This window comes from Ranitomeya variabilis, chromosome 4 (assembly GCF_051348905.1).
Source record: "Ranitomeya variabilis isolate aRanVar5 chromosome 4, aRanVar5.hap1, whole genome shotgun sequence".
Classification (NCBI taxonomy): Eukaryota; Metazoa; Chordata; class Amphibia; order Anura; family Dendrobatidae; genus Ranitomeya; species Ranitomeya variabilis.
The window spans coordinates 766,822,266-766,847,750 of NC_135235.1; the positions used below are offsets into that span (position 1 = coordinate 766,822,266).

The following is a 25,485-nucleotide window of genomic DNA, read 5'->3' on the forward strand; positions in this document are numbered from 1 at the left end:
ACCAGCATGTGCTTGTATTCACACATTTTGCCATCCCACTCCAGTGACGGAATAATGGTACTTTGTCTTCGCAGCAGGGATCCAGCAGGGTGGCCATCCAGTAATCAGTAGGGGTATGATCTGGGCAACTCTGCGGTTGTTGCGCTGGCAAAGCAGACTGTAAAGGCTCATTGGCTCATCCCACCCTCTCTTTGTTGGAGTCCCTCAAGGCTGTCCTGGGGCCCCTACTTTTTTCCATCTATACCATTGGCCTAGGACAACTCAAAGTCCCATGGCTTCCAGTATCACCTGTATGCTAATGACACTCAGATCTACCTCTCTCGCCCAGATGTCACCTCTCTGCTGTCCAGAATCCCGAAGTGTCTATCAGCCATATCCTCCTTCTTCACCTCTCGCTTCCTAAAACTCAATGTAGACAATACCAAACTCATCATCTTTCCTCCATCTCGCGTATCCCCCCTACCCGATCTATCCAATATGGTAAACGGCATCACGTTCTCTCCCACACCTGAAATCCGCTGCCTCACGGTAACTCTCGACTCTGCCCTGTCCTTCAAACCGCACATCCAAACTCTTGCCACCTCCAACTCAAACATATTGCCAGAATCCATCGCTTCCTCTGCCCTCAATCTACTAAAGCGCTTGTGCATGCCCTCATCATCTCTCGCCTCGACTACTGCAACATCCTCCTCTGTGGCCTCCCCGCTAACTCTCTTGCACCACTCCAGTCTTTCCCCAACTCTGCTGCCCGGCTAATCCACCTCTCTCCTCCCCTCTGCAAATCCCTCCACTGGCTCCCAATTCCCCAACGAATCCAGTTCAAACTACTAACACTGATCTACAAAGCCATCCACAACCTGTTCCCTCCCTATATCTCTGAACTAATCTCCCAATATCTTCCCTCACGTAATCTCTGATCCTCCCAAGACCTCCTACTCTCCTCCACACTTATTCATTCCTCACACAACCGCCTCCAAGATTTCTCCCCAATATCCCCCATCCTCTTGAATTCCATGCCTCAACACGTCCGATTATCCACCACCCTTGGATCCTTCAGACAGAACCTGAAAACCCATCTCTTCAGGAAAGCCTACAGCCTGCAATAACCATTCTGCCGCCTCACCACCACCCGAGCTGCTGCACCCCCGACCTTTTGTCTCTTCCCCATAGAATGTAAATCCGCAAGGAAATGAAATTTCAACTCATAGCTGTCAAGTTTATTACAAGTCAAATAGTTAGAAATAAAAAAGAGAAATATATAAGTATGCATACATACAAATCAATAATAAAGAGTTTTAGAAATCAAAACAATGAATTAAACATTAAAGACAGATTAATGACAAAAAAGAAAAACACATTTTGTACCAAAGTCCCCTGTGCTTTAGCTGCAAAAATTGTATTGTGGTGCTTAAAGGCAACCTGTCACCCCCAAAATCGAGGGCGAGCTAAGCCCACCAGCATCAGGGGCTTATCTACAGCATTCTGTAATGCATTCTGTAATACTGTAGATAAGCCCCCGATGTATCCTAAAAAATGAGAAAAAGAGGTTACATTATACTCACCCAGGGACAGTCCCAGTCCTGTCCGATGGGCATCGCGGTCCGGAGCCTCCCATCTTCATCAGATGACGTCCTCTTCGTGTCTTCACGCTGCGGCTCCAGCACAAAGTACTGCAGTGTGCAGGCCCCAGGCCTCTCTGACCTTTCCCGGCGCCTGCGCACCGCAGTGTGAAGACAAGAAGAGGAAGTCATCCTATCAAGATGGGAGGCCCAGGACCGGACCGCGACTTGGATCGGACCGCCCGCGTGAGTATAATATAACCTCTTTTTCTCATCTTTTAGGATACATTGGAGGCTTAACTACAGCATTACAGAATGCAATACAGAATGCTGGAGATAAGCCCCTGATGCTGGTGGGCTTAGCTCACCATCGATTTTGGGGGTGACAGGTTCCAGCGGGGAGACGACAGAGGGAGAGCGGGGGAGACGACAGAGGGAGAGCAAAATCGAGAAAAAGGGTGGTTTTTTTTTGTTTTTTTTTTAGTAATTATACTCATCTATGTGACATTATCAGACGCCCACAGTGTCATCCCTTTGGGTCCTCACATGGATTGCGGGGGCACCGCCATTCCACTTAGTGAAAAGAAGTCCAGTGATGAGATGACATCTGCAGGGAGGTCACTGCTCTGGGGGGCACAGGATGGGGAAAAGTCACAATACCTAGAATAACACAGAAAAAAAAATCATGCAGAAAACTGGATACAAGTAGTGGCTGACACCAGTGGCCACCGGGCTAATACTGACCAGCACAGCGTGCGAGGGGAGAATAAAGCCAGGGATCTGGAGACATTGGTGTAAAGCTGTTTCGCTCCCAGAGGTCATAGGTCAGTCATCAACCTGTCAGCATGTGTCCCCAATAATAATGAGAAAACGCTTTATGTATTAAAACAAAAAAACAAAACAGGACCGACCCCTCACCATCAAGAAGAGATTCCCGACCTTTGACGCCACGTAGGAGTCATGAAAGTTGGTGCCAATCCGACCTGTGACGCCTATGTGGCGTCATGGAATGATCGCGTCCCTGCAGATCGGGTGAAAGGGTTAACTCCAATTTCACCCGATCTGCAGGGACAGGGGGAGTGGTGCTTCAGCCCAGGGGGGGTGGCTTCACCCCCCGTGGCTACGATCGCTCTGATTGGCTGTTTCACTTTCAACAGCCAATCAGAGCGATTTGTAATATTTCACCTAAAAAACTGGTGAAATATTACAATCCAGCCATGGCCGATGCTGCAATATCATCGGCCATGGCTGGAAACACTTATGTGACCCCCCCCCCACGCCACCGATCTGTGCTCCGCTCCCCTCCGTCTTGTGCTCCGCTCCCCCGTCCTCCTGTCCGCTCCCCCGTGCTCCTGCCCGCTCCCCCCGTGCTCCTATGCCACCCCCTCGTGCACCGACGCCCCCCCCCCGTGCCCCGATCTCCACCCCCTTATACTTACCGAGGCTCCCGGTGTGCATCCGTCTTCTCCATGGGCGCCGCCATCTTCCAAAATGGCGGGCGCATGCGCAGTGCGCCCGCCGAATCGGCCGGCAGATTTGTTACAAGTACATTTTGATTGCTGTGATAGAACCTATCACAGCGATCAAAATAAAAAAAATAATAAATAAACCCCCCCTTTATCACCCCCATAGGTAGGGACAATAATAAAATAAAGAAATTTTTTTTTTTCTTTTTCCACTAGGGTTAGGGTTAGAACTAGGGTTAGAACTAGGGGTAGGGTTAAGGTTAGGGTTATGGCATGTGCACACAGTGCGGATTTGGCTGCGGATCCGCAGCGGATTGGCCGCTGCGAATTCGTAGCAGTTTTCCATCAGGTTTACAGTACCATGTACACCTATGGAAAACCAAATCCGCTGTGCCCATGGTGCGGAAAATTCCGTGCAGAAACGCTGCATTGTATTTTCCGCAGCATGTCAATTCTTTGTGCGGATTCCGCAGCGTTTTACACCTGTTCCTCAATAGGAATCCGCAGGTGAAATCCGCACAAAAAAACACTGGAAATCCGCTGTAAATCCGCAGGTAAAACGCAGTGCCTTTTACCTGCAGATTTTTCAAAAATCGTGCGGAAAAATCTCACACGAATCCGCAACGTGGGCACATAGCCTTAGGGTTAGGGTTGGAATTAGAGTTAGGGTTGGAATTAGGGCTAGGGTTGGAAATAGGGTTAAGATTAGGCTTGTGGTTAGGGTTACGGATAGGGTTAGGGGTGTGTTGGGGTTACAGTTGTGGTTAGGGTTGGGATTAGGGTTAGGGTTGGAATTAGGGTTACGGGTGTGTTGGGGTTAGGGTTGTGGTTAGGGGTGTGTTGGGGTTAGGTTTGTGATTAGGGTTATGGCTACAGTTGGGATTAGGATTAGGGGTGTGTTGGGGTTAGTGTTGAAGTTAGAATTGAGGGGTTTCCACTGTTTAGGCACATCAGGGGTCTCCAAACGCAACATGGCGCCACCATTGATTCCAGCCAATCTTGCGTTCAAAAAGTCAAATGGTGCTCCCTCCCTTCCAAGCCCCAACGTGCGCCCAAACAGTGGTTTACCCCCACATATGGGGTACCAGCGTACTCAGGACAAACTGGGCAACAACTGTTGGGGTCCAATTTCTCCTGTTACCCTTGCAAAAATAAAAAATTACTTGCTAAAACATAATTTTTGAGGAAAGAACAATTATTTTTTATTTTCACGGCTCTGCGTTATAAACTTCTGTGAAGCACTTGGGGGTTGAAAGTGCTCACCACACATCTAGATAAGTTCCTTGGGGGTTCTAGTTTCCAAAATGGGGTCACTTGTGGGGTGTTTCTAGTGTTTAGGCACATCAGGGGCTCTGCAAATGCAATGTGACGCCCGCAGACCATTCCATCAAAGTCTGCATTTCAAATGTCACTACTTCCCTTCCGAGCCCTTACGTGTGCCCAAACAGTGGTTTACCCCCACATATGGGGTATCAGCGTACTCACAACAAACTGGGCAACAAATATTGGTGTCCAATTCCTCCTGTTACCCTTGTGAAAATAAAAAATTGCTTGCTAAAACATCTTTTTTGAGGAAAGAAAAATGATTTTTTATTTCCACGGCTCTGCGTTGTAAACTTCTGTGAAGCACTTGGGGGTTGAACGTGCTCACCACACATCTAGATAAGTTCCTTGGGGGGTCTAGTTTCCAAAATGGGGTCACTTTTGGGGGGTTTCTACTGTTTAGGCATATCAGGGGCTCTGCAAACGTAACATGATGCCCGCAGACCATTCCATCAAAGTCTGCATTCCAAAACGTCACTACTTCCCTTCCGAGCCCCGGCATGTGCCCAAACAGTGGTTTACCCCCACATTTGGGGTATCCGCGTACTCAGGAGAAACTGGACAACAACTTTTGGGGTCAAATTTCTCCTGTTACCCTTGCAAAAATAAAAAATTCTGGGCTAAAAAAATATTTTTGAGGAAAGGAAACGTTTATTATTTTCACGGCTCTGCGTTATAAACTTCTGTGAAGCACTTGGGGGTTCAAAGTGCTCATCACACATCTAGATAAGTTCCTTGGGGGGTCTAGTTTCCAAAATGGGGTCACATGTAGGGTAGCTCCAATGTTTAGGCACACAGGGGCTCTCCAAACGTGACATGGTGTCCGCTAATGATTGGAGCTAATTTTCCATTCAAAAAGCCAAATGGCGCTCCTTCCCTTCCGAGCCCTGCCGTGCGCCCAAACAGTGGTTTACCCCCACATATGAGGTATCAGCGTACTCAGGACAAATTGGACAACAACGTCCGTGGTCCAGTTTCTCCTTTTACCCTTGGCTAAATAAAAAAATTGTTGCGAAAAGATCATTTTTGTGACTAAAAAGTTAAATGTTCATTTTTTCCTTCCATGTTGCTTCTGCTGCTGTGAAACACCTGAAGGGTTAATAAACTTCTTGAATGTGGTTTTGAGCACCTTGAGGGGTGCAGTTTTTAGAATGGTGTCACTTTTGGGTATTTTCTGCCATACAGACCCCTCTAACTGACTTCAAATGTGAGGTGGTCCCTAAAAAAAATGGTTTTGTAAATTTTGTTGTAAAAATGAGAAATCACTGGTCAAATTTTAACCCTTATAACTTCCTAGCAAAAAAAAATTGTTTCCAAAATTGTGCTGATGTAAAGTAGACATGTGGGAAATGTTATTTATTAACTATTTTGTGTCACATAACTCTCTGGTTTAACAGAATAAAAATTCAAAATGTGAAAATTTCAACATTTTCGCCAAATTTCCATTTTTTTTTACAAATAAACTCAGAAATCATCGACCTAAATTTACCACTAACATGAAGCCCAATATGTCACGAAAAAACATTCTCAGAATCGCTAGAATACGTTGAAGCGTTCCTGAGTTATTACCTCATAAAGGGACACTGGTCAGAATTAAGTAATATCAGTCCCTCAGATCTCCGTCATCATCCATCCCCTCCCCGGTTCGCCCCCCACACACGTAGCACTATACATCCCTGCACCCCCCACCGCAAGTGACATCATCCCATTCTGCAGGTAGCCCCCCAGCATGCAGTCACCCTTCCCCCAGCAGACCCCCCCTCCAGCATGCACATGCAGCCCCATGCAAGAATCACCCCTTCTCCCCAGGCAGTCTCCCACCTACCTGATCTGTGACTATGGAGAATGACCCCAAATCCTGCACAATATCCTCGGACTCCGCCCTGACATCCACAGCCTCCTCCTGTCTGCTGTATGGAGGAAGAGGCGCCGCCCCCTCCGGTCACATGGCCATGACCTCATCACAGGTCCTGTGCGCACAGAGCAGCCATATCTGTGGAGTGCGGCTCTGCAGGTGGAGGTATGTGGAGATTCCCCAGTACTGAGCGCAGCCGAGGACATTAACCCCTTCTGCACGGAGGAGACTCTTTATAAGAACCATAACGTTGTTGTTTCCTGTAATAGATACATACGAGCCAACTATGGAGGACAGGAAGTGAGGAGCGGAGTGTTCTCCTAGTACAGGGCCCCTTTCTTGGCCCCACACAGTGTAATGCCCCCATTATGCCCTGTAAGCAGGTTCTGCCCCACACCCAGCTGCCTCGGGCACTTTACCATGAGCTGGTACCTCACATTCTTCCCCGCACCCCTTTCCTTTGTTGGCGCCAAATCTGTTCTGCCTTTGGGGCTCCGGCCTTTATAATCTCAGTAACTGCGCCATCAAGGTCTCCTGACCAGGTGCACCCTCTAGACTCTTCCCTCCGGAAACCTCCCTCTCCCCATTGGTGTCACATGGTCCCGTCTGGACGGCAGATAGCAGTCTGTACAAATGCAGCACAGCCCTGAGGAGGCTTTTTTATGACTCTCCTTATTACATCCCTTATGTAATATATATGATGGCGCTCACAGTATAATGTTCTCATAGTACTGGCATCTCTCGTAAAAAAGGTATTTTCACACTACCGCCATACCACCACACACAGTATAATGTTCTCATAGTACCGCCATACCCCCACACACAGTATAATGTTCTCACAGTACCGCCATACCCCCACACAGTATAATGTTCTCATAGTACCGCCATACCCCCACACAGTATAATGTTCTCATAGTACCGCCATACCCCCACACACAGTATAATGTTCTCATAGTACCGCCATACACCCACACAGTATAATGTTCTCATAGTACCGCCATACCCCCACACAGTATAATGTTCTCATAGTACCGCCATACCCCCACACACAGTATAATGTTCTCATAGTACCGCCATACCCCCACACACAGTATAATGTTCTCATAGTACCGCCATACCCCCACACAGTATAATGTTCTCATAGTACCGCCATACCCCCACACACAGTATAATGTTCTCATAGTACCGCCATACCCCCACACACAGTATAATGTTCTCATAGTACCGCCATACCCCCACACACAGTATAATGTTCTCATAGTACCGCCATACCCCCATACACAGTATAATGTTCTCATAGTACCGCCATACCCCCACACACAGTATAATGTTCTCATAGTACCGCCATACCCCCACACACAGTATAATGTTCTCATAGTACCGCCATACCCCCACACAGTATAATGTTCTCATAGTACCGCCATACCCCCACACACAGTATAATGTTCTCATAGTACCACCATACCCCCCCACACAGTATAATGTTCTCATAGTACCGCCATACCCCCATACACAGTATAATGTTCTCATAGTACCGCCATACCCCCACACACAGTATAATGTTCTCATAGTACCGCCATACCCCCACACACAGTATAATGTTCTCATAGTACCGCCATACCCCCACACACAGTATAATGTTCTCATAGTACCGCCATACCCCCCCACACAGTATAATGTTCTCATAGTACCGCCATACCCCCACACACACACTATAATCTTCTCATAGTACCGCCATACCCCCCCACACACAGTATAATGTTCTCATAGTACCGCCATACCCCCCCACACACAGTATAATGTTCCTACAGTACCACCATACCCCCACACACAGTATAATGTTCTCATAGTACCACCATACCCCCACACACAGTATAATGTTCTCATATTACCGCCATACCCCCACACAGTATAATGTTCTCATAGTACCGCCATATCCCCACACACAGTATAATGTTCTCACAGTACCGCCATACCCCCACACACAGTATAATGTTCTCATAGTACCACCATACCCCCCCACACAGTATAATGTTCTCATAGTACCGCCATACCCCCACACAGAATAATGTTCTCATAGTACCGCCATACCCCCCCACACACAGTATAATGTTCCTACAGTACCGCCATACCCCCACACACAGTATAATGTTCTTATAGTACCGCCATACCCCCCCCACACAGTATAATGTTCTCATAGTACCGCCATACCCCCACACACACAGTATAATCTTCTCATAGTACCGCCATACCCCCCCACACACAGTATAATGTTCCTACAGTACCGCCATACCCCCACACACAGTATAATGTTCTCATAGTACCGCCATACCCCCCCACACACAGTATAATGTTCCTACAGTACCACCATACCCCCACACACAGTATAATGTTCTCATAGTACCGCCATATCCCCACACACAGTATAATGTTCTCACAGTACCGCCATACCCCCACACAGTATAATGTTCTCATAGTACCGCCATACCCCCACACACAGTATAATGTTCTCATAGTACCGCCATCCCCCACCACTGTATTATGTTCCTACAGCACCGCCATACCCCCACACACAGTATAATGTTCCTACAGTACCACTATACCCCCACACAGTATAATGTTCTCATAGTACCGCCATACCCCCACACAGTATAATGTTCTCATAGTACCGTCATACCACCACACACAGTATAATGTTCTCATAGTACCGCCATACCCCCACACACAGTATAATGTTCCTACAGTACCGCCATACCCCCCACACAGTATAATGTTCTCATAGTACCGCCATACCCCCACACACAGTATAAGGTTCCTCCAGTACCGCCATACCCCCACACACAGTATAATGTTCCTACAGTACCGCCATACCCCCACACACAGTATAATGTTCCTACAGTACCGCCATACCCCCACACACAGTATAATGTTCCTACAGTACCGCCATACCCCCTGTGGGAATATAGCTCAGCAGGGATCTTTGCTTTGGCCTAAGCAGGTGGCTATGGAGTCACAATGGACAGTAGCAGGCTGGTGAGTTCCACACAGACATGTGCCAGGCATATTTATTGTGCACATTTGTCATACAAAACATGAAATAAAATGTCTAAGGCCGTCTGGCCGCTAACTAACAACAAGGTTCTAACTACAAAATAAACCTACACAACAATAAAGAAGTTCATGCAGTCTTAGGCTACTTTCACACTAGCGTTAACTGCATTACGTCGCAAATGCGTCGTTTTGCCGAAAAAACGCATCCTGCAAAAGTGCTTGCAGGATGCGTTTTTTCAGCATTGACTAAGATTAGCGACGCATTTGCGACGCAATGACAAACGTCGCAACCGTCCTGCGACGGTTGCGCCGTGCTGTGGCGGACCGTCGGGAGCAAAAAACGTTACATGTAACGTTTTTTGCTCCCGACGGTCCGCTTTTTCCGACCGCGCATGCGCGGCCGGAACTCCGCTGGAACTCCGCCCCCACCTCCCCGCACTTCCCCGCACCTCACAATGGGGCAGCGGATGCGCTGGAAAAATGCATCCGCTGCCCCTGTTGTGCGGCGGGGACAACGCTAGCGTCGGGGACCTCGGCCCGACGCTAGTGTGAAAGAAGCCTTACTGTGTCAGCTCCCAGACCAGCAGATGAGAGAGTGAGATCCCAGCAGCTCCTGATTATCAGCTGAAGCACTCGGGAGACCAAAACCTGGACTGCATGTGTGGAGGGGAAGCACCAGTCCTTTCCACGCTGATCACTAAAGAAACCAGGACCGGATTACAGTGAAATAAACAGCTTCACAATCAATACTGGGAGACTTATGAAATGAAACGGGGAGAAACATATGTTTTCTCGTACTTCTCCCCTTGGTACCTCACACCCCACACACAGTATAATGTTCTCATAGTACCGCCATACCCCCCACGCACAGTATAATCTTCTCATAGTACCGCCATACCCCCACACACAGTATAATGTTCCTACAGTACCACCATACCCCCACACACAGTATAATGTTCTCATAGTACCGCCATTCCCCCACACACAGTATAATGTTCTCATAGTACCGCCATACCCCCACACACAGTATAATGTTCTCACAGTACCGCCATACCCCCCCACACAGTATAATGTTCTCATAGTACCGCCATTGTTATGATCCTTAGTGGCTGAGGATCACAAATAGACCAGCAAGTGGATAAACTTAGGACAAGCTCTAGGGAGATGGTAACTGGACTGATCGCAAATCTGAACCTATCCAACACAACTAGAGGTAGCCGGTGAACGTGCCTAAAAAATTCCTAGATGTCTCGAGCCAGCCTGAGGAACTAGCTACCCCTAGAGAGAAAGAAAGACCACGCTTGCCTCCAGAGAAATAATCCCCAAAGATATAGAAGCCCCCAACAAATATTAATGGTGAAGTAAGAAGAAGGCACATACATAGGGATAAAATCAGATTCAGCAAAAGAGGCCCACTAGTACTAGAAAGCAGAAAATAGAGCAGGGGTGTATGCGATCAATAAAAAACCCTTACAAAATATCCATCCTGAGATTTCAAGAACCCACGCACCAACTAACGGTGTGTGGGGAGAAACTCAGTCCGCTAGAGCAACCAGCAAGCGAGGGAATCACATTTTAGCAAGTTGGACAAGAAAACATGATAAACACTGCTGATCAAAAAATGAGCAAACAAAACTTAGCTTGTCCTGGATGGACTGGGAGCAAGGTAGTCAGAAGGAATCTGAGTAGCACTGATTACATCGACAGCCGGCAACAAGTGGAAGTGAAACAAAGCTATATAGGAACCTCCCAGAGGATAACGAACCAGCTCATAGCCAGAGACCAGCAGGATAACAAACAAAGCCACCAGGGGGAGCCCAAAGCAAAAGTCACACCATACCACCAGTGACCACAAGAGGGAGCCTGAAAACAGAGTTCACAACACGCCATACCCCCACACACAGTATAATGTTCTCATAGTACCGCCATACCCCCATACACAGTATAATGTTCTCATACTACTGCCATACCCCCACACACAGTATAATGTTCTCACAGTAGCGCCATACCCCCACACACAGGATAATGTTTCCACAGGACTGGCATCCCCCTCACACACAGTATAATGTTCTCATACTACTGCCATACCCCCACACACAGTATAATGTTCTCATAGTACCGCCATACCCCCACACACAGTATAATGTTCTCATAGTACCGCCATACCCCCACACACAGTATAATGTTCTCATAGTACCGCCATACCCCCACACACAGTATAATGTTCTCATAGTACCGCCATACCCCCACACACAGTATAATGTTCTCATACTACTGCCATACCCCCACACACAGTGTAATGTTCTCACAGTACCGCCATACCCCCACACACAGGATAATGTTTCCACAGGACTGGCATCCCCCTCACACACAGTATAATGTCCCCACAGTAATACCATCCCCCCCACTTTCTAATGTTCCCACAGTACTGCCCCCTACAAGCACAATATGGTACCATCCACCTCACTGACTACCTCCGACCACCGACAGTTAATTAATAAGTACTCAATTAGCCTCATTCTTGGTGCAAATACTAATGAACCCAGGATCTATGAGATAATTACCATATGATAGTTGGATAGGCAGGAGTGTATCATCCATAAAGGTAGCCCACTCGGTTGCTATGATGCCTATGCATTGACAGGGCTCGGTGGGGTGTGGTATTGGTCACCCTCTCCTTCCCATCATAATAATTTCAGCTAAAGGGCAAGTAGGAAGAGAGAGGCTAAGTAGAGATGTGCCTTTTCCAGGCGGCTGAAAGCTGATATTTTTAGCCTGGGGGCACAGTATCTATGGCCCCTTCCTAAGCTATTAATATCAACCCGCTGTCACGCCCTACAGATGGGTCTATCGGGTGGACCCTCTGGACCGCAAATACAGCGGTTGCTGATACCAGGAAGGGAGAGCCAGACCAAGAAAGCAGGTTAAAATGCTTTATTGTAAAGTAATACAAATACTAGGGGAGACACCCCAAAGGAGGGCCACAGGACCACAACACCAGGGTGCCTCTAAGGAGTCCAAGGCTTGGAGTGACCCCTATACAGGGATTTCCCCTTGACCACCAATAGAGGGTCCGATGAAGCAGACACCTGTGTTAAACCGACCTAGGAGGCTGGGGAGAAATGAACTGAAAAAACAGGGCAGAACGTGGAACTAGGAAGCAGGCTGAAGACTGCAGGGAACCGTACAGGATCCGGGACTCAGGATGCCGAGAAGGCCAGACACGATCCTAGGGAAAAAGGAACACAGAGTAAGGCAGGCAAACTGGATTTGTAAGCATAGCAGGACCAGACCTGGAGCAGCAACTTCAGGATAATAGAAGTTGCCCAGGCGGAGTCCAGGAGTGACTGAGATCCTTTTATCCCTCCAGCCTGCAGGTGATAGGCCGGGAGGAGGGGCAGTGAGTAGGAATGGGCTGGCCCTTTAAGAAGCCAGAGAGCTGGCCTGCCCGCCGCCTATGCACTCCCTAGGAGAGGGAGAGGAACGAGGAAGTGCAGCAGACATGGAAGCAAGGACCCGGGCAGCATGTCTGCAGGGATGGACCCCGGAGCGCCGGCGGACGACCGGAGCGTGACCCTGCTGGCTCAGGACAGGACCGGAGGAGGTAAGAACAGGCGGGGAAGAGAAAGTAGGTGCCCCGGGCCGCGAGGTGGTGACACCCGCAACTGTCGCATAGCCTTTGCTGGTTATTAAATATAGGGGCAAACTACGTCACTTTTTTAGAGGAGTCCCCCATGTTAATAGCCACTAAAGGCTAAGTATACAGTTGTGAGCTGATATTACTAGCCAGGGAAGCTCCATGTGTATTACCCCCTTTCCTAGGCTATAAACAAACTTCTGTGTGTGAATCAGAGCTGAGATCTAACGTGATAGAAGATTACAGTGCGGGGAAGACGGGAAACCTTCATGTAGACGGCTGGTGGTGATGGAGTCAGTGACCGACTCTGGCCAAATCTGTTTCTAGACGGGGGCAGGAGTAGGGCGCAGCTAGACGGAGGCCCCCCATGACTGCATTTGGCCTTGAGGTTTTTGAATAATGCCACGGAGTTGTGATAGGAGGATTGCAGCGGGGGAGGAGCTATAAGGAGGGGGGATTTGGGAGGAAAAGTGCGGGAAAACCGCCATTTCATCCCATATTCCAGAGTGAAGCAGACGTACCTGATGGAGTCAGCAGAATCACTGATGTCTCGGCTGCAGAAGGTGGCTCGGTCTAGGAGGATAGGTTGGCTTGAAGTCCAGCTGTCCTCGATCCTAGGAGATGTAGAGCGATCCGGAGTGAGCACAAGGGGCAGGAGGACCAGGCCCCCAGAAAGACTTTCCCCCGAAGTTGCGGCGCGTGCAGGCGCAGGTTCCGGAGCCCCTCCAGGGACCCTGCGGGCGGTGAATCCAACGGCGCTGCCCACTCCAGCCGCTCACGCTCCGGCAGGAATCCACTCACCCGGCCTGCATGCGCCCGGCGCCAAGCACAGGACACCGCTGCTGCTGTGAGTGCCGGACCGGAAGTGCGGCCAGTACAAGCCAGGCAGCGCGCAGCTAGCGCCTCCCTGGATTCCAGCCGGTCCCCGGCGCTCGGGGCGGTCAGCAGCGGCACGAAGAGGAACGCAGCAGGGACTGGCAGGGGCGGCAGTGAGGAGTACGGATCCTCCACCTGCGGCAGGCACCCCCAGCGCAATTGCGGTCGGCAATGTTGCATGCCGAGGTGGTTGATGTTAAGCTCAAAAAAGAAGTGGAGCTGGGTAGGATGGCAGGTCCGTTTTTGCATCCGCCGACGGAAGGTATGGTTGTTTCCCCTTTGGGGGTAGTGCCTAAAATAGAGCAGAATAAATTTCGGTTGATTCAGCATTTGTCATATCCAAAAGGCCGGTCGGTGAACGATGGCATCGCCCAAGAGTTGTGCTGTGTTGAATATACATCGTTTGATGTGGCGGTACAGTGGGTGAGGAGACACGGCCCCGGGGCTTTGTTGGCGAAGACGGATATTGAATCCGCCTTCCGTTTGCTTCCGGTGCACGCGGACAGTGTTCCGTTGTTAGGTTGTTTTTGGAATGGTGGTTACTATTTGGATAGATGTTTGCCAGTGGGTTGCGCAATTTCTTGTTCCTTGTTCGAGACGTTCAGTACTTTCTTGGAGTGGGTGGTTAGGGAAGTTGCGGGAGTTCAGTCAGTTATTCATTATTTGGATGTTTTTTTGTTTATTGGTCCCCCTGATTCAGCAGTGTGCCGGTATGCGTTAACGGCTATGTTTTGGGTTGCTGAGCGTTTTGGGGTTCCGTTAGCGGCGGAAAAGACGGAAGGTCCCAGTACCGTTTTGAGTTTTCTGGGCATTCTAATCGATTCCGAGAGAATGGAGTGTCGGTTGCCAGAAGACAAGCTGGCCCTCCTGCAACAAGAGGTGGATAGAGCTAGGAGGATGCGGAAGCTGACTTTGAAAGAGTTGCAGTCTTTGTTGGGTAGGTTGAATTTCGCGTGCAGAATCATACCCATGGGTAGGATATTTTGTCGCGACGGCGGGGGGAAGGCGCCTCACCATTTTATTCGTTTGAACAAGGAGCACAGGGAGGATTTGCTAGTGTGGCAGCGTTTTTTGAACAATTACAATGGGCGGTCATTGATTCAATAGGAGGTTTTAACCAATTTTGACTGCGAGATATACACGGAAGCAGCTGGTTTCGGGGCCTATTGCAAGGGACGGTGGTGTGTGGGACGTTGGCCGGACCATTGGAGGGAGTTGGGCCTTACGAGAAACCTGGCTTTGCTAGAATTGTTTCCTATTGTCGTGGCGGTTTCTATTTGGGGGGGAATGTTAGCTAACAGGAGGGTTCGTTTTTATTGCGACAATATGAGCGTCTTGCCGGTGATTAACAGTTTATCGGCCTCGTACCCCGGTGTGATTAAGTTGGTGAGGGAGCTGGTTTTCAGGTGCTTGGAGCTGAATGCTTGTATTTCGGCAATTCATTTGCCAGGTGTCCAAAATTCAATTGTGGTTGCGTTATCTCGTTTTCAGTGGCAGCGTTTTTGGGAATTGGCGCCGGACGCGGAGATTTCGGGAGAGGAATACCATTTGCATCTATGGAACGTGATTATGGACGAGCGGGACTGTTGATTCAAGAGTCTGTTGCAAGCCAAACCTGGTCATCATACGAAGCCTCGTGGCGGGTATGGCAAAGTTGGGTGTCTTGTTGGGGCAATTTGGTGTTTGAAGAAGATACGATGTTGGCGGTTTTATTTTTAATTGGCAATGCGGCCGAGGTAGGTTGGTCGATTTCTAAAGTGAATAAATTCGTTGCTGGACTGGCTTTTGCTTTTAAGTTGCAGGGGTTGGCTGACGCTACAAAACATTTTTTGGTTAGACAGGCACTAAGGGGGTTTAGGAGAGGTAATCAGACGCTTGATCGGCGCCGTCCCATTTCTTTCAGCCTTTTGGAACGTTTGGGCAGATTTTTGGAGACTATTTGTTCTAATTTTGAGTCGGCGTTGTTTCGACTTGCTTTTTCTTTAGCATTTTTTGGGGCAATGCGTGTTGGTGAGCTTGTGTCAAGCTCCAGGGACAGGGCAGGGGTTTTTTTGGCAGAGGATGTGGATTTTTGGACAGGGGGTATCGTTTTTTGGATTCAGCGTTCGAAGACTGACCAGTTTAGGAGAGGACAACGCGTGGTGTTTGGGAGGGTTAACGGGTCATTGATGTGCCCTAGAGGATGTCTGGAAGCATATTGGCGATTGTGGTCAGGCAGAGCAGGCCCTTTGTTGTGTCACGCGGAGGGGTCATTTCTGTCTCGTTTTCAGTTTATTGCGGTATTGAAAAGGGGTTTGCAGGAGTTGGGCCTTTCCCCGGATTTGTTCGGGTCGCATTCCTTTAGGATCGGGGCTGCATCGGAGGCTGATAGTTTGGGTTTGGGCGCGTAGGACATACGGAGAATTAGCAGGTGGACTTCAGATCGCTATTTAAGTTATGTTCGTCATTAATTTTTAGGTGGCGTGTTATGATATTCTATTCGAATTTGAGTGTTTCTTCGTGTATCTTGTTGCAGGTGGTTTCCCCTATTTAGCCTGGATCTTCGGATATTCGTTCATGCATTGGGGGCGCTGCGTGCCGATGTCAGGCCGGACGGTGTTGTGAATTCCGTTCTCGGGCTCCCTCCTGTGGTCATGAGTGGTACTTTGTGAGTTCTGTTCATGGGCTCCCCCTGGTGGCTTTGAGTGATACGGCTGGTCTGTAGATGTCTCCAGCTGCCTTCTTTTCTGCTATTCTGGCTGCCTATTTAACTCCACCTGGACCTTTACTTATTGCCAGCTGTCGTTGTATTCAGTACTGGTTCGGATCTCTCTGGACTTCCCTTGTGACCTGTCTCCTCCAGGAGAAGCTAAGTTCATGCTGGTTCATTTTTGCTCATTGCTTTTTGAAAATGTTTCTCAGTATATGATGAGTTCAGTCCAGCTTGCTTATATGCTATTTTCTTGCTAGCTGGAAACTCTGGGGTGCAGAGTTGCGCCCCTCACATCGTGAGTCGGTGTGGGGGTCTTTTTGTACTCTCTGCCTGGATAATTTTTGTAGTATTTTATACTGACTGCACAGATTCCTTGCTATCTTCTGACTATTTAGTTATTAGCGGGCCTCATTTGCTAAAACCTGTTTTCATTTCTATGTTTGTGTTTTCCCCTTAACTCACCGTTATTATTTGTGGGGGGCTGTCTAAACTTTGGGGGAAATTTCTCTGAGGCAAGTGAGGCTTTGTTTCTCTCTAGGGGAAGCTAGCTCTCAGGCTGTGAAGAGGCGTCTAGGGAGAGTTAGGAACGCTCCACGGCTGCCTATAGTGTGTTTTGATAGGATCAGGATTGCGGTCAGTAAAGTTCCCACATTCCCAGAGCTTGTCCTTATTTCTGGTTTACCTATCAGGTCATTTCATGTGTTCCTAACCACCAGGACCATAACAGTACAGCTGGCCCATAGTGTTAATGCATCGCAAAAGAGGGATAAGAGAAGTTCTGAGCTTATTTTTTTTCCTCTGCAGTGTGTTTAGTCTCTCTCCTCCCCTTAATCTCTGGGTGGTTCAGGACTCAGCTGCAGATATGGACATTCAGAGTCTGTCCTCTAGTGTGGATCATCTCACTGCAAGGGTACAAAGCATTCAGGATTATGTAGTTCACAGTCCTATGTCAGAGCCTAAAATACCAATTCCTGAGTTGTTCTCTGGAGATAGATCTAAATTTCTGAATTTCAAAAATAATTGCAAATTGTTTCTTTCTCTGAGACCCCGTTCCTCTGGTGACCCTGTTCAGCAAGTTAAAATTATTATTTCTTTGTTACGTGGTGACCCTCAAGATTGGGCATTCTCCCTGGCGCCAGGAGATCCTGCATTGCTAAATGTGGATGCATTTTTTCTGGCGCTTGAATTGCTTTATGAGGAACCTAATCTAGTAGACCAGGCAGAAAAGATTTTGCTGGCTCTGTCTCAGGGTCAGGATGAAGCAGAGGTTTACTGTCAGAGGTTTAGGAAGTGGTCTGTGCTCACGCAATGGAATGAGTGTGCCCTGGCAGCAATTTTCAGAAAGGGTCTTTCTGAAGCCCTTAAGGATGTTATGGTGGGGTTCCCCACGCCTGCGGGTCTGAATGAGTCAATGTCTTTGGCCATTCAGATTGATCGGCGTTTGCGGGAGCGCAATCCTGTGCACCATCTGGAAGTGTTTTCTGAGCAGAAGCCTGAGTCTATGCAATGTGACAGGATTCTGACCAGAATTGAACGGCAAAATCACAGATGTCAGAATAGGTTGTGCTTTTACTGTGGTGACTCCACTCATGTTATCTCTGATTGTTCTAAGCGCACAAAAAGGTTCGCTAAGTCTGTCACCATTGGTACTGTACAGCCTAAATTCATTTTGTCTGTTACTTTGATTTGCTCTCTGTCATCCTACTCAGTTATGGCTTTTGTGGATTCAGGCGCTGCTCTGAATTTGATGGATTTGTCATTTGCCAGGCGCTGTGGTTTTATCTTGGAGCCTTTGCAATTCCCTATTCCACTAAAGGGAATTGATGCTACGCCATTGGCCAAGAATAAGCCTCAGTACTGGACTCAAGTGACCATGTGCATGACTCCTGCACATCAGGAGGTTATTCGCTTTCTGGTGTTACATAATTTGCATGACGTTGTCGTGTTGGGTCTGCCTTGGCTGCAGGTTCATAATCTAGTCCTGGATTGGAAAGCAATGTCTGTGTCAAGTTGGGGTTGTCAAGGGGTACATGGTGATGTTCCTTTGGTGTCAATAGCTTCTTCTACTCCTTCTGAAGTCCCTGAATTTTTGTCGGATTACCAGGATGTATTTGATGAGCCCAAATCCAGTGCCCTACCTCCTCATAGGGATTGTGATTGTGCTATAAATTTGATTCCTGGTAGTAATTTCCCTAATGGTCGACTCTTTAATTTATCTGTACCAGAACATGCCGCTATGCGAAGTTATATAAAGGAGTCTTTGGAGAAAGGGCATATTCGTCCGTCCTCGTCACCTTTGGGTGCAGGGTTCTTTTTTGTGGCCAAGAAGGATGGTTCTCTGAGACCCTGTGTAGATTATCGCCTTCTAAATAAAATCACGGTCAAATTCCAGTACCCTTTGCCTCTGCTGTCCGATCTGTTTGCTCGGATTAGGGGGGCTAGTTGGTTCACCAAGATAGATCTTCGAGGAGCTTATAATCTTGTGCGTATAAAACAGGGCGATGAATGGAAAACAGCATTTAATACGCCCGAAGGTCATTTTGAGTACTTGGTGATGCCTTTTGGGCTTTCTAATGCCCCTTCCGTGTTTCAGTCCTTCATGCACGACATTTTCCGAGAGTATCTGGATAGATTTATGATTGTGTACCTGGATGATATTTTGGTCTTTTCTGATGATTGGGAATCTCATGTGAAGCAGGTCAGGATGGTGTTTCAGGTCCTGCATGCCAATGCCTTGTTTGTGAAGGGCTCTAAATGTCTCTTCGGAGTCCAGAAGGTTTCCTTTTTGGGCTTTATTTTTTCCCCTTCTACTATCGAGATGGATCCAGTTAAAGTCCAGGCCATTTATGACTGGACTCAACCTACATCGGTGAAGAGTCTTCAGAAGTTCTTGGGCTTTGATAATTTTTACCGTCGCTTCATCACTAATTTTTCTAGTGTGGTTAAGCCTTTGACGGATCTGACCAAGAAGGGTGCTGATGTGACGAATTGGTCTTCTGCAGCCGTTGAGGCCTTTCAGGAGCTGAAACGTCGGTTTTCTTCGGCTCCTGTCTTGCGTCAGCCAGATGTTTCTCTTCCTTTTCAGGTCGAGGTTGATGCTTCTGAGATTGGAGCAGGGGCTGTCTTGTCGCAGAGAAGCTCTGATGGCTCTGTGATGAAGCCATGTGCTTTCTTTTCTAGAAAGTTTTCGCCTGCCGAGCGGAATTATGATGTTGGTAATCGGGAGTTGTTGGCAATGAAGTGGGCATTCGAGGAGTGGCGGCATTGGCTTGAGGGAGCCAAACATCGCGTGGTGGTCTTGACGGATCACAAGAATTTGATTTATCTCGAGTCTGCCAAGCGGTTAAATCCTAGACAAGCTCGATGGTCGCTGTTTTTCTCCCGTTTCGATTTCGTGGTTTCGTACCTTCCGGGCTCGAAGAATGTGAAGGCTGATGCCCTGTCTAGGAGTTTTGTGCCTGACTCTCCGGGAGTCTCTGAACCGGCTGGTATCCTCAGAGAGGGGGTGATTTTGTCTGCCATGTCTCCTGATTTGCGGCGGGTGCTGCAGGAATTTCAGGCCGATAGACCTGACCGTTGTCCACCGGAGAGACTGTTTGTCCCGGATAGATGGACCAGTAGAGTTATTTCCGAGGTTCATTGTTCGGTGTTGGCGGGTCACCCTGGGATTTTTGGTACGAGGGATTTGGTGGCTAGGTCCTTTTGGTGGCCTTCCTTGTCGCTGGATGTGCGTTCCTTTGTGCAGTCCTGTGGGATTTGTGCTCGGGCCAAGCCTTGCTGTTCTCTTGCCAGTGGATTACTTTTGCCTTTGCCTGTCCCAAAGAGGCCATGGACGCATATTTCCATGGATTTTATTTCGGATCTTCCAGTCTCTCAGAGGATGTCTTTCATCTGGGTGGTTTGTGATCGGTTTTCTAAGATGGTCCATTTGGTGCCCTTGCCTAAGTTGCCTTCTTCCTCTGATTTGGTTCCGCTGTTTTTTCAGAATGTGGTTCGTTTGCATGGTATTCCGGAGAACATTGTGTCTGACAGAGGGTCCCAGTTTTTGTCCAGATTTTGGCGGTCCTTTTGTGCTAAGATGGGCATTGATTTGTCTTTTTCTTCGGCCTTCCATCCTCAGACGAATGGCTAAACCGAACGAACTAATCAGACCTTGGAAACTTATCTGAGATGTTTTGTTTCTGCTGACCAGGATGATTGGGTGACTTTTTTGCCATTGGCTGAGTTCGCCCTCAATAATCGGGCTAGTTCTGCTACTTTGGTTTCGCCTTTTTTTTGTAATTCTGGTTTTCATCCTCGTTTTTCCTCAGGTCAGGTTGAGCCTTCTGACTGTCCTGGGGTGGATTCTGTGATGGATAGGTTGCAGCAGATTTGGAACCACGTAGTGGACAATTTTGACGTTGTCACAGGAGAAGGCTCAGCGCTTTGCTAACTGCCGTCGCTGTGTGGGTCCCCGACTTCGTGTGGGGGATTTGGTTTAGTTGTCTTCTCGTTATGTTCCTATGAAGGTTTCCTCTCCTAAGTTCAAGCCTCGTTTCATCGGTCCTTATAAGATTTCAGAAATCCTCAATCCTGTGTCATTTCGTTTGGACCTCCCAGCATCTTTTACCATTCATAATGTGTTCCATAGGTCATTGTTGCGGAGGTATGTGGTGCCTGTGGTTCCTTCTGTTGATCCTCCTGCTCCGGTGTTGGTCGAGGGAGAATTGGAGTATGTGATGGAGAAGATCTTGGATTCTCGTATTTCGAGACGGAAGCTTCAGTACTTGGTTAAATGGAAGGGCTATGGTCAGGAGGATAATTCCTGGGTTGTTGCCTCTGATGTCCATGCTGCCGATTTGGTTCGTGCCTTTCATTTGGCTCGTCCTGATCGGCCTGGGGGCTCTGGTGAGGGTTCGGTGACCCCTCCTCAAGGGGGGGGTACTGTTGTGAATTCCGTTCTCGGGCTCCCTCCTGTGGTCATGAATGGTACTTTGTGAGTTCTGTTCATGGGCTCCCCCTGGTAGCTTTGAGTGATACGGCTGGTCTGTAGCTGGCTCCAGCTGCCTTGTTTTCTGCTATTCTGGCTGCCTATTTAACTCCACCTGGACCTTTACTTGTTGCCAGCTGTCGTATTCAGTACTGGTTCGGATCTCTCTGGACTTCCCTTGTGACCTGTCTCCTCCAGGAGAAGCTAAGTTCATGCTGGTTCATTTTTGCTCATTGCTTTTTGAAAATGTTTCTCAGTGTATGATGAGTTCAGTCCAGCTTGCTTATATGCTATTTTCTTGCTAGCTGGAAGCTCTGGGGTGCAGAGTTGCGCCCCTCACATCGTGAGTCGGTGTGGGGGTCTTTTTGTACTCTCTGCGTGGATAATTTTTGTAGTATTTTATACTGACTGCACAGATTCCTTGCTATCTTCTGACTATTTAGTTATTAGCGGGCCTCATTTGCTAAAACCTGTTTTCATTTCTATGTTTGTGTTTTCCCCTTAACTCACCGTTATTATTTGTGGGGGGCTGTCTAAAGTTTGGGGGAAATTTCTCTGAGGCAAGTGAGGCTTTGTTTCTCTCTAGGGGAAGCTAGCTCTCAGGCTGTGAAGAGGCGTCTAGGGAGAGTTAGGAACGCTCCACGGCTGCCTATAGTGTGTTTTGATAGGATCAGGATTGCGGTCAGTAAAGTTCCCACATTCCCAGAGCTTGTCCTTATTTCTGGTTTACCTATCAGGTCCTAACCACCAGGACCATAACAGGACGGTAGGCAACTGGGTTTTAGTAGGCGGCAAGTGGTCATTCGTTGGTTGGGATTTAGGGGGATGGTTTGGAGTAGGGCCCTTTCTGAATTTTCCAGCGCTGTTTGTTTGGATAGACAGCCTGACATTTTGATTGTGCATTTTGGGGGAATGATTTGGGGGTACGGCCAGTCAGAGAATTAATCAGAGACATACGGTTCGATTTTTTTTTTTGAGGTTGCGGGTATCGTTTCCGGGTGTGTTGATCGTGTGGTCGGATATTGTGCCTAGGAAGCGGTGGAGGGTAGCTAGATCTTTGAAGGGTATTAACAGAGCTAGGGTAAAGTTAAACAGGGCAGTATCAGGTTTCATTTCCAGAAATGGGGGTATTAGCGTCAGGCATTTTGAATTGGAATCGGGGGTTTGTAATTACTGGTTGGAGGACGGAGTTCACTTAAATGCGACTGGAATTGATTTGTGGACTTTGGCATTACAAGAAGGGGTGGAAAGGGCGTTGGTGGCGTTGGGGCACTCACGAGCCTGAGGTGGTCAGGGCTGTTCGTGTGTGGTGGGGGGTGGGGGTTCTTGGAGTTGACGCTGATTGGTAGGGGGAAGGAATTGGAACATAATTACAGGCAATTTAAAATGGTGTTGTTGAGGGAGGATCTAAATTGATCCTTCACGGTTAACTCAGTGATTTCCAAATTAATCTACAGGGCGTTGCCGGCAACTCTGGTCTCAGTCTACCAACCTACCCGTGCCCTCCGCTCTGCTAATGACCTCAGGTTAGCATCCTCAATAATCAGAACCTCCCACTCCCGTCTCCAAGACTTTACACGTGCGGCGCCGATTCTTTGGAATGCACTACCTAGGTTAATACAATTAATCCCCAATCCCCACAGTTTTAAGCGTGCACTAAAAACTCATTTGTTCAGATTGGCCTACCGCCTCAACGCATTAACCTAATTATCCCTGTGTGGCCTATTAATAAAAAACAACAACATAATCACGTTCCTCCATCATGTTCTCATACACTTTATGCAGTTAATAGCCTCTGTGTCTGTACTGTTACATACTTAGGCAGTTAACTGGTTCATGCAGCTTTACATGAACACCCGAGCCTTACACTATGGCTGGTCCAAATAACTAAAGCAATTGTTACCATCCACCTCTTGTGTCTCCCCTTTTCCTCATAGATTGTAAGCTTGCGAGCAGCAGGGCCCTCATTCCTCCTGGTATCTGTTTTGAACTGTGATTTCTGTTATGCTGTAATGTCTGTTGTCTGTATAAGTCCCCTCTATAAGTTGTAAAGCGCTGCGGAATATGTTGGCGCTATATAAATAAAATTATTATTATTATTATTATAACTGAAAATGACCAGACGGAGACGTGTGTCTCTGTATGGGGGATCGAGCAGATCTCTGGCCCCCGTTTATTGTGTATGAGTTTTCATAGTCATAGAAACTATACTTCAACCAATCAGCATAAGAACACGCTCACAGTTCTTAACCTATAAGAATACAGAAAAAACTTAACCCATGAGGATACAGGAAAAATGGAAACTACAGATATGGTCATGTCTTTTTGGCATAGTATGTGTTTTTCTAACAGATGCCTCAGTCTTGTATAGTGATACACCCCCGAATCTATTATCTGGCTCGAGTCAGAAGACTCAAGGTCTTTATACCAATTATGAACCATAGCCTAGTTGCATACCAGGCTTGTGAACAACAAGATAAAATTACTTCATGGCAGCTGTAACCTTTTACCTAATTAAATAACAGAATTTATCTTTAAGCAACAAGAAAATGGAGTCGAAAAGCACAAAATGGAGAATCTAGCACAAAATGGAGAACCTTTCATAATTTGTTCCTTCACAGTGTGGGGTTTGATCTGGCATTTTGGTATGGGCTCTGGACGGGGTTTTTACCCTGGGAGCTGTTGGTGGTTTTTCTCTTCCCGGAACGGGATGAACGGTGCCCGCGAGCTGGTGATGTACGGCTGAGGGTAATATGGTGGTCGATCTTCTTTTTGGGGTTTTGCCAGATCTTTTAGCTCCAAGAACCCTCCCCTCGAATTTATATATATACTGATTGTATTACTGTTTGTTATTTTTGTTAATAAAAGTTGGCCGCTGTGGCCAAAATATCCAAAAGAATATAAATGGTTGTGTTTTTATTTAAGGAATGGGTTGGGACAGTAGATCAGGGTTTGGCGGTATTTAGGATTACACCCGAAGGAAAAACCGTACTCGGCATACGCGGTCAAGAGCTGTAGTAGAAGATGAAGATGTCGTCCTCATCATGAAGTAGTTATTTCTCATGTCGCGTGTAATGAATATCTCCTGCAGTATTGCTAATGCCGATTCCAGGGTCGGTAAATGAGACGAGAATTAGCGTTATGGAAGATGAGTCTATGAGGAACGTATTCAGCTGCCGACTCCGAGGGAGAAACTGCTTGTTGTCTGTGGCCTAAATATATAGGTTTTATTAGTAGATGTAAAGAAGGAAACTAAATATTGTAAAATAATAAATCTCCGCATATGTTTCCCTTATTATCTCCAGTAATTGTATTATTACAGGATTCTTATGATGTTACATCGGCTCATCTTTTCATTCAGGTCTCTACAATATCGGATCCTCTCAGTGAAGATCTTCTATAGAAGAGAATTTTCCTGATTTACCCATCACAGATGGATATGGACAGAGACAAGATGGCGGAGAGGATATTACACCTCACCCTAGAGATCCTCTTCCGGCTTACTGGAGAGGTGAGAGATTCTGATGACGTCACATTACATCATTCTTATCTATGGGAATAACAGATGGACAGAACTGGAGAGGTGAGGACTGGAAATGTCTGTAGTGAGATTTATTAATGTGTCTGTCCATTACCAGGATTACACAGTGGTGAAGAAGACCTCTAGTGATCGCTGTCAGGACCCTGTGTCTGAGGGATGTGGAAGACCCCTGAGCCCAATCCCTGGGCCTCCACCTCACCCCCTGATCCATGAGGACATCAATGACCAGAAGATCCTAGAACTCATCTACAAGATGACTGAGCTGCTGACTGGAGAGGTGACACTGCCGGGAATGCTGGGACATTATACAGTAACACTATGAAGGGATCGGGGGGATGACGGTATCATTGTATGTGTCAGGTTCCTATAAGGTGTCAGGATGTCGCTGTCTATTTCTCCATGGAGGAGTGGGAGTATTTAGAAGGACACAGAGATCTGTACAAGAACGTCATAATGGAGGTTCCCCAGCCCCTCACATCTCCAGGTAATAGACAGGACTAAATACACACGGCCTAT

At 47.6% G+C, this 25,485-nt stretch overlaps 2 protein-coding genes and 1 long non-coding RNA gene across 6 annotated transcripts in view; 2 read left to right on the plus strand and 1 right to left on the minus strand.

Moving 5' to 3' along the window:
* LOC143766910 (uncharacterized) overlaps positions 1-25,485 on the plus strand; it is an 817,195-nt gene that overhangs the window by 232,174 nt on the left and 559,536 nt on the right. The window lies entirely within an intron of this gene.
* Positions 1-25,485, plus strand: part of LOC143766913 (uncharacterized) — an 84,628-nt gene that overhangs the window by 10,173 nt on the left and 48,970 nt on the right. For all 4 annotated transcript variants that reach the window (XM_077254913.1, XM_077254914.1, XM_077254911.1 and 1 more), the window contains exons 2-4: positions 24,790-24,939; positions 25,067-25,246; positions 25,330-25,453. In XM_077254913.1, the coding sequence (XP_077111028.1) occupies positions 24,862-24,939; positions 25,067-25,246; positions 25,330-25,453 (382 nt within the window). In that variant the 5' untranslated portion in view covers positions 24,790-24,861. The remainder of the gene's footprint in view (positions 1-24,789; positions 24,940-25,066; positions 25,247-25,329; positions 25,454-25,485) is intronic.
* LOC143766916 (uncharacterized) lies at positions 1,213-6,289 on the minus strand. The gene is made up of 3 exons (XR_013213665.1): positions 6,174-6,289; positions 2,304-2,396; positions 1,213-2,219 (listed from the first exon to the last, which is right to left on the minus strand). It is a non-coding gene; the product is annotated as an uncharacterized LOC143766916 (long non-coding RNA).